The sequence below is a fragment of the Struthio camelus genome, chromosome 9, assembly GCF_040807025.1.
Source record: "Struthio camelus isolate bStrCam1 chromosome 9, bStrCam1.hap1, whole genome shotgun sequence".
Classification (NCBI taxonomy): Eukaryota; Metazoa; Chordata; class Aves; order Struthioniformes; family Struthionidae; genus Struthio; species Struthio camelus.
In genome coordinates, this window is record NC_090950.1 from 32502001 (window position 1) to 32519124 (window position 17124).

At 39.2% G+C, this 17124-nt stretch overlaps 1 protein-coding gene across 11 annotated transcripts in view; it reads left to right on the top strand.

Moving 5' to 3' along the window:
- PLCH1 (phospholipase C eta 1) overlaps nucleotides 1-17124 on the top strand; it is a 95872-nt gene that overhangs the window by 40776 nt on the left and 37972 nt on the right. For all 11 annotated transcript variants that reach the window (XM_068953880.1, XM_068953881.1, XM_068953877.1 and 8 more), the window contains 4 exons: nucleotides 5016-5162; nucleotides 6184-6427; nucleotides 8915-9044; nucleotides 11622-11792. In XM_068953880.1, coding sequence (XP_068809981.1) covers nucleotides 5016-5162; nucleotides 6184-6427; nucleotides 8915-9044; nucleotides 11622-11792 — 692 coding nt within the window. The remainder of the gene's footprint in view (nucleotides 1-5015; nucleotides 5163-6183; nucleotides 6428-8914; nucleotides 9045-11621; nucleotides 11793-17124) is intronic.

Consider the following 17124-nt stretch of genomic DNA (forward strand, 5'->3'; position numbering starts at 1 on the left):
AACAGAAATGATTTTGTAATTTCCATTTTTTAATTTGAAATCAAAGCTTTAAATTTACAAGCATAAACAAAAGTTTTTATTTTAATTTCCAGATTAAATAACTCTCTTGCTCTGCTCTTGCCTAAGAGCAGAGTGTTGCTCTGGTCTTGCTCTCTCTCAACATGTCGTAAGCTATGTTAAGTTATAAACTGGAATGTATTTTCAGACACTGGAAAGAAATGTACGATTAGTCCTTGCATTAGAAAATTATCCAATAATAGAAACCGTGTCTTGCTTTTTTTAAATGCTAATATACCTCTATGCTGAAGAGATGCTTCATTTTCCCGATATTGCTGGTCTAGCTAGAGCGTTAAATGTTTTTCTAGAACCAGTTTTCCTATTCCAGGTTAATTCCTTTGCGAAGAGAAAGCATTCTTGAATTTCATGCTTTTCTGGAGCTTTATTCTGAATTGCCTCTGTTCAATAGCTTCACCATATTCAGATGCTGATGTCTGGTGCCTGTCTTTTTGTAAACATCTGGCTAGAGATTGAAATTAGCATATTAGAAATAGACTTGAAAAAGATCATTTCTTTGGTATGTCCTTATATTTTTATAAATAGTTTAAAGGAAAGGATCAGGTATTTTGTAAATGGTTCCTAGAACTGAAACCTGATGGGCCTTTGAATGGTGTGGCATTCCCATTACTTTGAAGTGGATTCTTTCTCTGCTCTTAACAGTACAATAGGGGTGATGCAGTGAACTTTCTTACACATTTACTATTCTTATTTAAATAGTTGCATTCTAACAGTATTTTCTTAGAACTGGAAAACGCAGGCAGAAAAGATGGTGCTTATTTAGGCTTATTGCAGGTGGCATTTGATAAATGGAGAAAACTGAGATACATGGCAGGAATTGAATTTCTTTTGCTTTGTTTTATTTGTGTTAAAGTGTTTTAATCTTAAACATAACTATGTTTCTGAAGTCTGTCTGAAATGTGAATGTTACATGTGTCTAATGTGTCTATATTAATTACAAATGTAATGTAGAAATGCTTAGGCAGTGGAAACCTTGAAGAGGAACTATAAATCAAAACCCAAAAAAGTGTCTTTTATGCTCCCCCCCCAATGTTTTTGGTACCCTTAATATCTGAGTGCAGCCTATTTTCTGCTTTTCTTACATTAAAGAAACATTGTCCTCTTCTCGTTGCGTTTTGCTAGTGGTCCTCAGCAGCATCTTAGTGATACCTTAGTTTTCTCTCATAGCTGGCCTTATGAAACTGAAGGTCTTGTGAGGGTTATTTATTTTTGTAAGACTTAGTAATAACTGATATGGTTAGGCTCAGAAAAATGTAGATTTTTATTTCTACACTGAGTAGCTTGTTCCTAAATCTCTTTCTGAGCTAAAGCCATACTGCAATAAATCACTTTAATAGTGAAATAAAAACTTTAGTACAGTTTGTACACCAGGTTAACTTAGCAGTTCAAATTTATGTATCCAGTTACACTGGTAGCACCTTTTTCTACAGAGAGTCTTAGAGTTGTGCTGAAGGACAGTTGTTAGTTCATTAGGTGTGAACCCAAGGCATACTTGAGCTAAATTCGGTTCCCAAGTGAAAGCCTCAGACCTTTTATATAACCTAAGTTGTAGGAGCGTTGTGGTGTGGAGTGTGTGGGGTTGGTGGTGGGTGGTTTTTTTTTTTTTTTTTTTTTGGCCTCACTTTATCTTTCTCTAAGGTTCTGACTTTTCCATCCTTTGCCCTGTAGCGGCTTGTCTTCCCAGTAGTTTTGTGCAGCTTCAACTAGGATATAATTTAAGAGTATCCACTTGTTAACTGTAGCAGCTGTAAGTTATAATAGCATCTTTTTCTGTCACACTTCTGGCTCATGGTAAAGCACTTCCAGATCCACCCATTCATTCAGAACAAGTGACAAGTCAGGGGAAGGCCATATAGTTTTAAAGATGACGTTACTGGGCTTGTGTATAGCTGCGATGCTTTCAGAGAAATACTATTTTTGTTCAGCTCAATCTGAGTCCTCTGCTCACTCCGAATAAGAAAGCAATTTGGCAAAAACAGCTGTCTGTGCAGCTTTTTGACGTGGTGTTTGGCTTGCACACAAAAGGGGCTGTGTACGAGGGAGCTGTGGGGAAGTTGTCGAATGATGATGGCTGTTCATCTCGTGTTTGAGGAAAGCTCAGGACATTGCTCAGGACACTGCTTAGGCTGAATCCAAGTGATCACCCCTTCAGAAGGAGCAGCAGACGTTTTTTTCTTTATTGTGGGACTTGTGGTTGTGTTGGTCTCTGCTGGAAGATGTGCACTGGCCATGTTTCTGCCATGGCGATACACTAAGCAGTGCCACCCCAATGCACGCTGTCATGCAGGAGCACTTGGAGTACCTCATGACGTTGCAGTTGGCACTGGATCTGCTGCTGCTCTTGCAGTTTCTGTTGCAGCAAGGGATGTGCAAGGTGCTAGAGGAAAGAAGTTCTAGCTCTTAGGGAGGGAGGAGTGGAAAGGTGCCTTACTCTTCATTGTTACATTGGGAGGAGTACTGAAGAGAGAAGTGGTGGAAGGAAGAAAGGTGGGAGAAATAAGGAAAGACCCAGATAGTGTTTGGGAGCCACTCAGAACATAGACAAATCATCTGAGAGGAGATTATGGAGTGATATCAAGTGAGAAGAAGCTGGGAATGGATGATAGCAAGGGGAAGTAGTTTAAGGATGTAGATTCTTAGTCAGACCAAGATAACTTTTCCTCTTAATCCTAGTGTTTGGGACTGGGCGGGGGGAGGGGAGGAATGTATCAGGGAAGATGTGAGATGAAATGGAAAAGATGGGTGCATTTTGGTCAAAACAAAGAAAAACAGTCATCTTGTCCCAGATTAGATGGATAGATAAAATTAGTTATCACAATATGTGCTAAACATTTGGTAGGAGGATAGAGAAAATGTAAATATATGTTTAGGGAGGAAGACTTTGTGTTTATAACTTCATTAACAGTTCTAGCAGTGTCAAAAATGCAAGACAAACTAAAGAGTTACTGAGCCCACAGGAACAGAATTCAAATGATAGTCTTGCCATGCAATTTGCAAAGTGCTGGGTTTTAAAAATTACAATGGCATGTATAATCAAATATAAAACCTATTTAAGGAAGCAAATGTGGAACACCTGTAAATTAAAATACTTACCTTCGCTATTTTTTTTGATCTGGTAAAGCTTTTTGCCTTCTGGGTTGTGAAGATGTTCTGACAGATGAATTCTTTTCTCCTGTGCAGAGAAGCTAGTAGTAAAGAAATCCCACCTCTAAATGGCTCTTCTTTCTTTTCTTTCTCTTCTCTCACCATTGTCACTTATTTCAGATGATTCTTACTGATGATAGGTCCAGGCACTCATTATAACTCATTAGAAACTCTGTTAATTGAGATTCTTTCTTTCATGAAAAGCACTAGAAAGCTTTGCGTTGCGTAGCTGATAAGTTGATCAATTTTAAGGGAAGAACTTATATCTAACAGAATGGGCTCTGTCCTAGTTTCAGTGGATCCTTTTTTTTGCCTAAAGCGAAAATTACAAAGTTCAGCCAAGTATATGTTTTACTTACCTTCTGAAAAAACAATTGATGAGATGATTATTGATTTACATGCCACTGAGTGGGAACCCTGAATGAATTCTCCTCTTAGCGTAATCTATGTACTATTTTCTGTGAAGCTATTAAAAATGAATTAGATGAATTGGACTGTGCTGTGTCCACCTCAACGCTATTACCCTTATTACTGTAATATATGAGCACTAGCAGGAAACCCTGTAGGTGCCATAATGTGAATTTCAAGGATGTAGGCTACTACTCCAGGTTAGGAAGACTAGCTACTGAAAATCAAGACTTTGTGGCTACGTGCTACGTTTCATAGCCACAGGACCTGCATGAATCTGTTTCCTCATGAAGGTTTTATGACCTGCTGGGTCAGATATGTTACATAAAGTTAGACTGCCTTTTGCCTAAGTAGCAGTTTCTGATGAAAACCAGTAAATATCTATTGCATCAGAGGCTGCTGTACTGTTACACCTGATATAGATGCATCACAGCAGTGGGCCATTCTGTGTAATTTATTTCTGTAAAGTAATTGACTGGCAGCTCCCACCGTACAGACATGGAAAGGGAACTTAGGTGACTGGTTTGAATCTTGCATCTTCAAAGGAGTTTCTCCTGCAATGGAGGAGCATTTCAGAAAATAATTGCTTCCCGTTTATGTGTGGGTGCAGAGATAAGGGTGTGTCAGGCATTCACTATCTTGCAATAAAACAAGAACAATATTAGTGATTTGTTCAAGATGCTTTCAGATGATATTTTACAGGAGCAACATTTTAAATGTCAATGCCAGTTGTGACTTCCTGTATAATTTGGTTTTGTGAAGAACAGATTGGTCTAGTGTAGCTGTCATGGTTTTCGGCGTTTGTAACATGGCATATATACTGGTTTGATGAATGAACATATACAGCTCAGTAAATTTCACAAGCAAACATAGTTTCTGCAGTGCCTGAGGAACTGTAATTTTGGGCTGCTATAATTGGTATGCTACGGTGAAGCAGTGGTATCAGAGTGGTGGATGTTTTCAAGAGAAAAACATGGAAAGGATGATGAGAACATAGAAGGATTCTGGGACCTAATTCTTGTTCGCTAGAATGATGTGATTGCTAGTTATTCCAGTGAAGGTATAAAATGAGGTTAGATCAAAGCCAGGTCTTAGCAGAACGTTTGCAATGACTAGGAATGTCTTGTGGAGCCAAGTGTTATCCAAATACCGTAAAGATACATATTTTTCTTCTGAAATGGTAAGTTCAATTCTTTTGGCTTATTTATTGAGTTTTACCAAATGTTCTAAAATAACTTTATTTGCAAAATATCTCTTGCACAGTAATGATCGGTTCCTGTCATTTAAGGCACAAGTCAAAATTTTTATGTGGTAGGTTGATGTTTAAAAGCCAGTAAATCATTTTTTATTAGCAGAATTAGTTGAATTTATTCTTTTCTGCTTTGTAGTTGAAAGATGCATGAGTGTTATGCAGTCTGGGACTCAGATGGTTAAACTGAAGAGTGGAACCAAAGGGCTAGTTCGTCTCTTCTACCTGGATGAGCACAGGACCTGCATCCGATGGAGACCATCCAGAAAAAGTGAAAAGGCAAAAAGTAAATTTTTAATATTTCTTTTAATTCCTTGGACAGTTCAGTATTAGAATGTGAATTAGAAGGAAAGTTGAACAGTATTTTTGGATCGATTAAATCTTTTCAATGCTTACATAAAACATGATGTGATACTCGCTTAAAGTTCTTCATATGTGCAAGTAGTGTTTAATCGCATAGTAAAAGTTAGGCATTCTGAAAGGAATCAATGCAGTTCAGTTTGGTATAAATGTTTTGCCATAGGTTTATGTGAATTATGAACAAATTCAAGGGTGACTTGATTACAAACTATGCTGATCTCTTAAATGCACACACCAGGACTTTTAAATAAATATAGAACCTGGAAAAGTTTTGACTAACTTCTTAAATTTAGTAAATGTGATAAATTTCTGTGAATATTATTGCATATTTAAGTTACTGCATGGCATTATTTCTGTTTCTAACTGGAAATAATATCATAGTTTTGCTCATGCAAATTGATGCTTTATTCAATAAAGCAAAGGCTAGAAATTCATAGTATTGTCGGGTTACAGATAGTGACGTTAGATGCTTTTGGTCAAGTGAGTGGTAGCTAAGGGCTGCTGTGTTAAGAGCGTAGCTGTTTGGAGTCATGTTACCCTAACACAGCAACGACATCCCTCTTTCTGCTGTGGAAAGCACAGCTGCTGTGGGTGTAGTCCCTTTGGAGCTCTGCAGTGTTACTGATAGATGGAAGGCAGTTGGCATCTAGCTCCTCATGTTCCCCTTTTAGTAACTTACAGTCTGCTGGCTTAGCAGGGAGCACTCGGAGCTTTGCTGTAACCTTCTTGTCCCTGCAGCAGGACTGCCTTTGAGAGCAGGTTTTCTGTGCACACAGCATGACCAAAGCAAGGATAAACTTTCAAACCCCAAAGTCCCTTCTTATATGAAGATGTAATATTAAAAAATATTTACCTTTTACCATAAGTAATCTGGAATTGCTTGAAAGCAGAAAGAAATCGGATGCATGTCCAAGCATGTCAACTTTTGATTTCCCTTTTCCCCGCAGTTGTTATCGATTCCATTTACAAAGTCACTGAAGGCCGCCAGTCTGAAATCTTCCACCGCCATGCAGAAGGGAACTTTGACCCAAGCTGTTGCTTTACTATTTATCATGGTAACCACATGGAGCCGCTGGATCTGATTACATCTAACCCAGAGGAGGCTCGCACCTGGATCACAGGACTGAAGTACTTGATGGCTGGAATAAGTGATGAGGACTCCCTTGCTAAACGACAGAGAACTCACGATCAGTATCCTTTTACAAGCCTGAGCTCCAGCTTTCACTTCAGTCTTTCTAGATTATTTTTAGTGACTTTGGTATGGGGTGTCCTTTCACCTCCTATTCAGTGACTGAAAATTTTGCCATTGATTGCAATGGAAATTTGAGTTACAGGTTTGATGCGGATGTTTATCTGTACAATAAAACATGAGCTGTGACTTAGGGACTGGATTAAACTGCACTGAAGTCCATGGGCAGAATCTTCTATTTTGTTAGTGAAATTTCTGCCAAAGGGTCAAATCATTTATTTCTAGTTATCTAAATAAATGCTAGCCCCATGCTAACTTCAGGTGGTAGTTTGACCAGGCCTACAGCACAGTGCAGTAATAGTGTCATTCCTATGTAGCTTTTCCTTTCTGTGCTTTTCTTAAAAGGAAAGCTTTTTGTATGTGAGCATATGCAGCCTGGCTGGTTATCATGCTATTAACAACCTGTGAAAGACTTCAGTGTCCTAACTTATTTAATATAGAAGGATTTCTGTCATCTGCTTGTCCAATTGTTGCTGTGAGTTGTGAAGTCCATTAGAAGACACTGTTTGAGATGTTACTGATTGGAAAATGCAATTTGTTAGTCTCTGTGCAGGTGAAACCCTAAATTTTGTGGATGCTTTTCAGTAAAGTGACCAGTGATTCTTGGCCATCTCCATTTCTCTTGCCTCCGCTGATTGTAAGGAGCACAAATCTTTAAAACTCTTTTAAAGAGTATTGTAGCCTAGTAACCAAAATGAACTTCTTGTGAAGATCATGGCTACTGAATGTTTTCTTGATATGCTTGCTTTCATGACAGTGCTGACTAGTATGTTAAACACAAAGAACCCTCTCCCTGCTAAACAAGAAAATATTATCTTGATTATAATTGTGATCTGTCTCCTGCCACAAGGAAAGCTACAGTGGTCACTCACAAATACTTCTCCTGGAGAATGAATATACTGTGGGTATTTTTAATTTCTATTTTCAGTATTTAGTTCTGACACAAGACAGGCACAGATCCATTTGAGGGGTATATTGCATGCTCTGTGAAAACACATGCAACTTATTATCCATGACTTTTCAGAGTTGCACATATCTGCTGTATGTTCTCTACTGGTGAAATGTCACTTCAAGTCCTGTTTGTGTTACCAAATGTGGCAGCTAGGAGACTGCAGACAAAATGACCTTCTAACAGCTCCAGCTGGAGTGAGAACTTAGCAAAAGTCGCAATGGAATATATATGCAAAAAGAGGGTAGAAGTTACAGGTTAGAATGTGGAGAAGTTAAAGCAGGATGAAGGGAGAGATGCAGGAAACAGTATCAGAGCACGCCCAGCAATATTTGAAAACTTAAGAGTATGTTCTCAGAGGAGAAGCTAAAATCAGAAATGGGAGAACCAAGGAGATAGTACTGTGACCCCAGGTGTAAATAATTATCAAAAATTGGCACCAGTTTTAAACATTTAAATGAAACTTCTGTCTTTAACAGTTCTTTTTCCCTGGCATTTGTTCATTGTCACCTTGAACCCTGTATAAAATTGCAGAATATCCCGTGATGATAGGTTGTTGTAGACATGAATGGTGTGCTATGTGAAGAATCACCTCCTGTTTTTTTTGAACTTAACAGCTATTAACTTTATTTGATGTCCTTTCATTCTTGTACAGGGAGAAGCAGCGAATATTTGATCCCTATCTGTTTTCTCTGTGCAATTTTTGATTTTCATGAACTTGTTGGTGCCCTGTGGGAGGTGTAGCGTAAAAGGTGAGGGCAGGGATATCGGAGAGAAAGTCGTGGTCAGAGTAGAAGTTGTCAAGAAATAGAAGGCTTAAAAATACAAATGAAAGAACAACTGTGGGATGGTCTTAGAGGAGAAATCATGGAAAGACAGAGTGGTTAATTTTTAATGAGGTTCTTGTGGAAACTGCAGGCTAATAATGTACTTGGGCTGATTTCAGTAAGTCTCCTTCATTCTATCCTCTCGCACTAGTTTGATGTCCTCCCTTGTACAGATGCATGTTGAGCTTAAGTCCCGAGAGTCGCAAGTGCAGCAGCACTCGGACGTAACTCCACTGAAGTCAATGGACTTAGTTACACCAGATGCCGCTATAGAAGAGGTACCCTAGTAAAAATGATTTAGTTCAGCCTCAGCATGGAGAAACCATATAGATATCACCAGATCTTTGTGAGCAGTGAATTTATTTCAGTGTACATCCCAATAGTTCCAATGCAGGCTGTGAGAAGTCTTCATTGTTCGAATGTTTTGCCCAGAGGCTCTGTCTTGAAAAAGGCACGTTTGTGAAGTTGTCTTGAATAATGCTTCTCCAGGGCAGATGTTAAGGTGCTCTGCTAAGGAGTAAATTGTCTCTGCCCAGCAGAGCTGGGCCCTGGGTCTCCTCCTGAGTTCCAGTCTACTTTACCTGCTGAACGGCTCTCTCTCCCTGCTCTGTGAGGCAGTAACTCTGTTGTACCTTTCCTTAACCTGTTTGCAGCTGGGTGAAACAGACCTTTGAGGAGGCTGACAAGAATGGAGATGGCCTGCTAAATATTGAAGAGATCCACCAGCTAATGCATAAACTCAATGTTAACTTACCCCGTCGGAAGGTCCGGCAGATGTTTCAGGTCTGTGGCCTCTAACACATGAAGTTGTGGTAAGATAGTGCCAGAAATGGTCTATTTCTGGGCAGAGCCAGAAATAGGATCTGTGAATTGGGACTTCAAACTCTGTCCTTTCCAACACTGCACAAGTTTTCTCCCAGTCAATATTAATATTGTTTTTTCAGATGCATTATTTTCATTTTTGTGAACTGTTTTATCCTGTGCTGGTATATTAATGTACAATGAAGGTAGTCTGTTTATCAAAATATTTTTTTCCATTTACTTTATGGAAAAGTATTTAGTAGACACTGACTTTATGAAAGGAATTAGCTTTTTTTAACTTCCCATTTTAGTTAAATTTCATTTTATTTCTGTTGTCTGAAAATAGTTAACCATTTTCTACCTGCCTTAATATTTATGGTATAGGAAGGGAAAGGTAAACCAAAGACATAATCAGAAACGAAATTACATTCTTTTAACTCTTCAAAACCAGTGCTAGCCAAAATCTTGTTGATTGTTTTTAAAAAAAAAAAAAAAAAAAAAGGAGGAGGAGGGGCAGAACTGGAGAATCTTATATAGTCACGAGTTGTTTGCCTGTCTGGCTACAAAATCAGCATCAGCAGTACACCTTATGGAGTATAGGTTACTCCCCAAGGATCTGAGAAATGTGGAAGCTTGTGGGATTGTGATGCAGAGGTGATTTCAGGTTGTACTCATTCCCCCAAATTAAAATTTTCATTTAGAATATGTGGTAGATCTAAAATGCTGAGTTAAAATCCTATTTGATACCAGATAACTGGGGATTACTATTGTCTTAGCTTACTTGCTGTGATCTGAGCTATAAGCTCAGATGACAGTAGCACTAACAAGGTGTAATGAAATGCAGCTCCCAGAGATCCTCAGATGTTGCTGATTATTGTTGATTGCTGCAGGAGAGGCAGAGAATAGTCATGTCATGTCCTGACAGATTTAAAAAAAAAAAAAAAAAAAAAAGCACTTAGTTTGCTCTGGCTTTAAAGAAATATCTAGGCGTGAAGGAGGGAACTCACTAGTAGGCATCAGCCTTTGTATGACCAGAGGCAGCTTTTATTTTGGGTTGGCAAAAATAAGTTGGGTACTTTATTTTTGGTTTATACTCTGTCTGCTCATGTGGTACTGCTCAAGTGACTTACTGTCACAGTTTGATGTGCACAAATGCCCTCAAGCTTAGAGGGAGCATATAATGTTCCATCGAGTGGCCAGGTTTATGAAACAGCCCGAGTCCGTGTTTTGCTTCTGGAAATGGACTATGGGGCTGTTATTTTAGTTGTTTGTACGTACATTAATGTAAAGAGCAGTTCCTGTCCTAAGACATGCTTCAAAGTTAAAGGGAATAGTTTATGTGAAGGGAAAGTAAAACTGGTTCCTTGCAAAGAGAACACAAGGAATGGATCAGTCCTGCTTCAATTTGACAAGTTCCTCTACTCTAGAAAAAGAGAAGTTGGGCACAAACCAGAAGGAAGAAGTGAAAGCCAGATGAAGACCGAGTGCTTCTAGAGAGGAATTTTTTTTGGTGAACCAGTGAAGAGGCAAGCGAATAGGTTCAAAGCCAAATCACTGCTAAAAGAACTCTACACAGAAGGTGTTTTGATATCAGTAGAAGGATGCATCGTTTTTAATGGATATGACTTGGGAATGGCAGGGTGGTTTTTTTTTTTTTTTTTTTTTTTTTTTTTAACTACAGAGAAGACAATTATATACAGCTGTGAATGAAAGAGGTTATTCATGGAAACAAGTAGCACATCTCTAAGGTTAAACCTCTATTTCACTTTTTTCCATCACCTGCTTACAATCTCTGGATTAGCAAGAGTTGTAGTTTTCCTGAAGCTTGATGTTGAGACTTATGTAGTTTGACAGCAGTTTTCCAGATATATTCTTTGTTTTGTAAATCCAAAGCAATCCTCTTAAGCAGATGTTCATAGTAAAAAGCCCATATTAACGTATATTAAGTACAGTTTTCTTCCCTTCTTACCTCTGAGGATAAACAAAAACTGCAGTCAGGACTGGGGTTATTGGAAATACATATTTCGATGTTGAACCTGGTTGCTGCTACAGACTTGTCCCCCCTGCAGAGTACTGCTCGCAGTTGGGAGAGTGTTGCAGTTTGAGTTAACCTAAATTTAAGACTGATGTTGTTCTGGATTTTTTTTTTTTTTATAAATCCAGCTTCTGGATGTTGGAGAAATGTAAAAAGTAGAGTTATGTTCCTTGCTATGTTGTAATCCAGGATAACTGCAAGATATACGAGAGTGGTGGAGATCAGAATAAAGCCCAGGGTGAGCCTCTTTATGTGGGAAATAAATTCAAAGATAAAAATGGAGTTGAGATCTTCATGGGGAACCTGTATCTTTAGCGCAATAACTACTTTCACCAAAAAATCCAATAAATGTCATCATGATTTTGCAGTTGTTTTAAGCAGTGCCTATTAAGATTTTTGAAACCGAACGGAATCTTGCAGACTAGAAATTTTTAATTTTCTTTTCTTGTACCTAAGTCTGTTCTGCTTCATTCCTTGATTTCACATATATCTAGCATGCTTACTTCAGTGTCTCTACTTCTTAGGAAGCTGACACAGATGAGAATCAGGGAACCCTAAATTTTGAAGAGTTTTCAGTATTTTACAAGATGATGTCCTTACGACGAGATCTCTACTTATTGCTCTTGAGCTACAGTGACAAGAAGGATCACCTCACTGTTGAAGAACTTGCCCAGTTTCTGAAGGTAGAACAGAAGGTATGAGAATATGACACAGTCAGATATATGTACATGCATATAAATAAATGCAAGCATAGGAAAAGAATTTTGTGGAAAAAGTTTTGCTCCAGGGGAAGACAAGAGAATAGATGCTGGAATCAAAAGAAGAAATTTCAGTTCTTTATTAAATACTTCTAGAAAGTGTTTGTGAACTTTTTGGTCTCTTAGTAGTAGTATAGGCAATATAGGGCAGTATGTTTAAATGTTTGGTAGTTTATAATGGCATTCAGGTAACATTCATGCTTCTCAATTATGCTCAGCTATTTTGTGTGTTAGCACAGTTCTCTTTCACGTTGTTTTTTGGGGAGATGGGGGTGGGAGGGGGCTTATGTTTCCAGGAGAGACCTTTCATGGTTAAAAGTCTTGTCAGGTATACTCTTAACTGAATTAGGGTAATACATGATAAGTTTTTAAAGCAGGAAACACATGTCAAAATACAAGAGCAAATTAAACCAATTTGTTTGTGACTATCTGCAAGGGGTTTGCCTGTCTGGCTTAGTTCAGTAATGTGTGTTAAGATGAATTTTTGTGACTGCATACCTGTTCATGGAAGCAGAATTGAATTCTGTGATGCTGTTATGTATCTCATGAGTTCCCAAGTATCAGCAGTAATAACAGCAATAAAAGCAGTAGTCCTTATAAAAGCAACAACTTAAATATCACCGTAACTTTTTGTATATTTGTCCGTCTAAAAATATAGAGAGAGCTTCAAGTAATGCTATTTGCCATTATATTCTTGTCTGTTATATTCTTAATAAGTTCTGCTGATTCCTATCATGGAGATAACGAACTATTTATGTAATATTAGAAGTTGTTATAATTTCCTGTGTTGATCTTGATTTGAGTATAAGGAAATAAGGTTAAGCAGTGTTCATTGAAATTGCCAGGTTTTGTTGCAAACCAAAAGAACCTCATTTAAATGTGACCTAAATCCGGATTAGATATTTAAGAGAAGATTACACTTTTGTGGTGTAACATAGATGGAAAATGAATCCATTAGAAAATGAATTATTTTGGAATTCAGAATTTCTTTCATTTTGTTTTCTTGCTTATGGCAACTGCACTTGGAATTAAAGACACTTAAAAAGATCATGCTGCTTTTACTTACTGGCTGTGTGGTGTTAGGTTCCTGCATTAAGCCTTTTTTATTAGGGGGGAAAAAAAAATCTTTTGTAAGCAGCTGGCCTCCAGCAACTGTGGTCTATAGCTGGTAGGTAGAAAACCAAGTTACATGAACAGAAGTTCTCATGGATCCATACAGAAAGCACTTGTGAAATCCCAAAAGATCACATTTGTATCGGTTCAGTAACACCTCTTCTGTAAGCTGTGAAGTTCTCTGCTCATACATGGCTTGTCTGACTTCACGCCTAAGAGCTGTTGCAGAGGTGTTGCGCCCATCTGGCCATGGGCAAGGTATCCAGAATTGTCGTTCCCCCCCGCCCCCCTTTTTTTTCTCCTTGTACCCTCTTTCCCCACTTTATTTAGGAAAGTCTGTGCAGCTTATGCAAAGAAAACTTCACACCTGAAGATTGCACTTTAGTGTGCAACCTCAGAAGCAAGGTAGAGAGACCAGGTTCAGGGAATGACGTGAGCAGAGACATTGATGAGGAATTTTAAAGAAGCGTAAGCAGTTGTAAAAACAAAATTGGGTCAAGGTCAGAGATTTCCCTTGGTGTACCTATGAACAAACGAGCTGAGCAGAAATATCAAGCCATTCCAAAGTATGCTGCTTCAGTGGAGAATTTCATGCCCATCTTGAAAGAGGCTAACCCGCTACCAAAACTGCACACGTGGACACCTCTTGGGAATCCCTGGGGAGAATTTGTACGCTAGACAGGAACTCCTGATGTCTAGGACTCGTGCTTTCTGGCAATTGGTCCTGCGTTGTTTGCCCAGCCCATGCATCCTTGCAGAGAGTATTGTTACAAAACAACCTGTAGAAAATAAATTGGTTCTCTGACCTATTTGAGCTTCCTGAGTACAGATGCTTGTTTTGTCCACAGCCAAAGGATAGTCTTGTGCTGTACTGGAATGCTGCAATGACTGCTTTCTCTGAGTTATCTCTAGCAAGAGATATCAACAAGCCGTGTTTTGTTACTAAATTTTTCCCCTTCTGGCCATTGTGGCAATTCCCTGATGAGTCTGACTCCCCAGTTCTTCCCTCGTCCTTCCTTGAAACATGGAACTAATTGTCACTAATATCACTGTGATAGTCTCAACACACAAGTTTTCCTACAGGCAATCCTGGCAGCTCTGCTAGCTGCAACTTTTAAGGCACAAAACATTTGTATCTTTCCCTTTCTACTATTGCCCTAAGTCTTCTGAGCTCACTACTTTTTATTTCCCTTTTAATCAGTGCCTTCTATTTGGGTGCCCTTCAGTGGAGCACTCTTGACAGCAGCAGCAAGGTTGACACTGATGAGGAAGTGAAAGAAATGCTCTAGGGAGGATGTGTTCATGGAGGTGCTGAGGTGTCCAGACACGGCTGAAGAGCTGTGATATGAGAGGGCACTTGGGGACCTGGAGCAGAAAGAAGAACATGTTGAAGAGAGGCAGGTGTCTTTGGGTATACAAGGACACTATGAAACTACTGTTGCAGGAGAAAAAATAAGCTGGCCAGCCTGGCTTACTGCACCCCTTCTATCTATACACCATTCCATATCCTGAATGCAGACAGTACTCTCAGCAGTCTGCTCAACTTTGTTCCAAAAAAAAAAAAAAAAAAAAAAGTGACCTTCTGTAGAAGGACCTCTTGGCAATGTGCTAAGAAGCACCTTGCGCTTTCTTTGCCTTGTCCCTCTTGTCTTCTCATCTCATTTTCCAGTATTAACAGTGTTACAGTGGATTTACTCTTTCGCGTTTTCAGAGCACAGATGTGATAACAATGTCCTCAGGCAATGTAAGACTGCTTTCAAAAGCTGATAATGGTTCAAATCATAATGCAGCTCTAAAATGCCTTTATCCAGACATAATTTAGTTTTTGCTCTTGTCTGACTGCTTGGAAATCTGTGGACAGTCAGTCCAACTCCATCTGCTACTCTTTTTGGCAAGGCCTTTAAATGTTCTGCCGCCTGAGGGCAGAAGAATAAGGTGACTTTCTGTGTATGTGCAGGGGGGAGGCATTGTGGGGGAGGGGGTGTGCTTATGTGTGTGGTTTTTTGTTTTTGTTTTTTAAACTTGCCAAGCTTGCTTCTTGTTAGTAGGCTTTCCAGTTGCCTTTACCCAAGATTTTGCATAACATTATTTCCACATAGGAGCCGTTAAACTTGCTTCATCTCTACTGAAATTGCAATTACATGGCTTCAGAATAAGGGAGCAGAAAATAGGTTAGTTTCCTGGAATGACTGCTGGTGCTTCAGTCCTCCTAGCCACACACAGTTGTGCAGGAGGAACATCCCTGGATGTCTGGTCAGGTCTGCATGCCTGAGAATTGTCCTTTCAGCAGTGCTGCTTCCTTATGAACTAATATCAGCGTGTGAATTAGTCCTGCCCAGAAATTTGTCTCCTGTATAATGACAGATCGCTTCCACAGTGGGATCTCCAGCTTCTTTCGACTGACAGCTTGTCTCATACTTGTCCTTGGGGGTCATGGGAAAGCTCCGTGTCTGTCTCTATAAACATTGTAGTTTGTGTTAGAGTAGCTCTGCAGTCGTTGGCCACTCTGGACCTGTATTGTAGAGTGAATGGCCTCATTCTGCATCAATATCTGGAGCCTCAAAGCTTTTCTGTTTAGGGGGTTGGCCGGCCAGCCAGTAGTTGTTGCTTGCTGCTGCAGTATCTTCCTTTCATGTCTCTACTGCATTCATATCACGCAAGTGCTCCTATTTCACAGTCATAGCAGAGACCTCTGACACTCGTGACAACAATGTTGTGTAGTTGTGAGGCTTTGTGTTGATGTTACAAACCTGAAATGTTTAGTTTTGGTTTTTCTGAGAAAGAAGTTATGAAGAGAGGTTTTCTGTGTGCCTGCTTGCCACCTGCTGCTTTACCGTGGATCACTTGCTTTGCCATAGAGTTCTCATCTGTCCTGAGAAAAAGGACAACCTAAGATCTTGCCTCCAGCTGCAGTCTGCATATGCTGCGTGCTTCAGGAAAGTGCTCCGTGTTCTCTATGTGCCCCATAGTACTCCTGAGTGACGGGCACTGTGTGGAAATGTTAACATCATGCCATTTTAGTGCTACCAAACTGATGTATTCTGTGGTTGAGAGCCACTGCTGTATGCAACCTGAGTCTCAGGGTGATGGTAGGTACACTAGTGCCACACTGAGTATGTTGCATCTGAATCTTCAAAACTGAGTGTTCCAATGTACGCTTAATGTGGGTTTTTTTTTTTTTTTGAGAACTGATCCTTCACTGTATTGACTTGTTTCTTTTGTTCTTTATGGCTAATAATGAAATGGAGTTGCATAGCCACACAGCAGTAGAAAGGGCTCATATGGCAGGACTGTGTCCTAGCAGCTTCTCTTATCAGCAAGACATGAACACACTACTTGAAATAGCTTACTAAATATCAGCCAGTGGAACTGGTCCCCTAGTCATTTATAATTGGACTGAAGTGGGAATAATTTTACAACAATTGCACCCTGGGAACATGTACATGTAATCTTGTGAAGCTTTATATTAGTTATTCAATATGGGTTAGTGGATTTTGAGTTATAAGTCTGAGAGAATAAACTTATCCTTATTCTTTGTCCTCCGCTAATTATATGGCATCACTGTTGCAGTAAATAATGAAAATGTGACAAAAAGCAGTAAGAAATGAGTATTAAATACGTATCTAGAAAATGAATGTTTGGAAACCACTATACCTGCTCTATAGGATTTGGTTTTAAAGAAATGTAATAAATCAGTACATGTTAGGGAAGTAAATGGCATCTTTTTGTATCTTGTCTTCAAGTTAATATTAGATGAGGTCTTACAGTGACACTGGAGGATGTGATTTGAAATGGAGCATATACTGAAAGATAGCAGGAACCAATATCCTGACAGGAGTAAGAAATTATGAGAATATTGACGTTGGTATGTGGACCTTGAAAAGAAGGAAAGATTGTGGAGCATGATCTCGTGCAAGGAAGATAAACCCAGATGATGATGCCTGGTCAATCCTTGCTGCTTTCTGGAAGAACTCCTGTTGCAGCAACATAGACTCTCAATTGGAAAGCAAGCTGGCTTGCACTTACGAACAAGGGTGATCAGTATAACTGGTCTATGTGATGACTCGTTATCTTAAGACATTTTGCATCGACAGCTTACATAGAAATTGGAAGAATATCTTTACTTGGTTTGACTATTTCTGTGTTGATTTTGTTA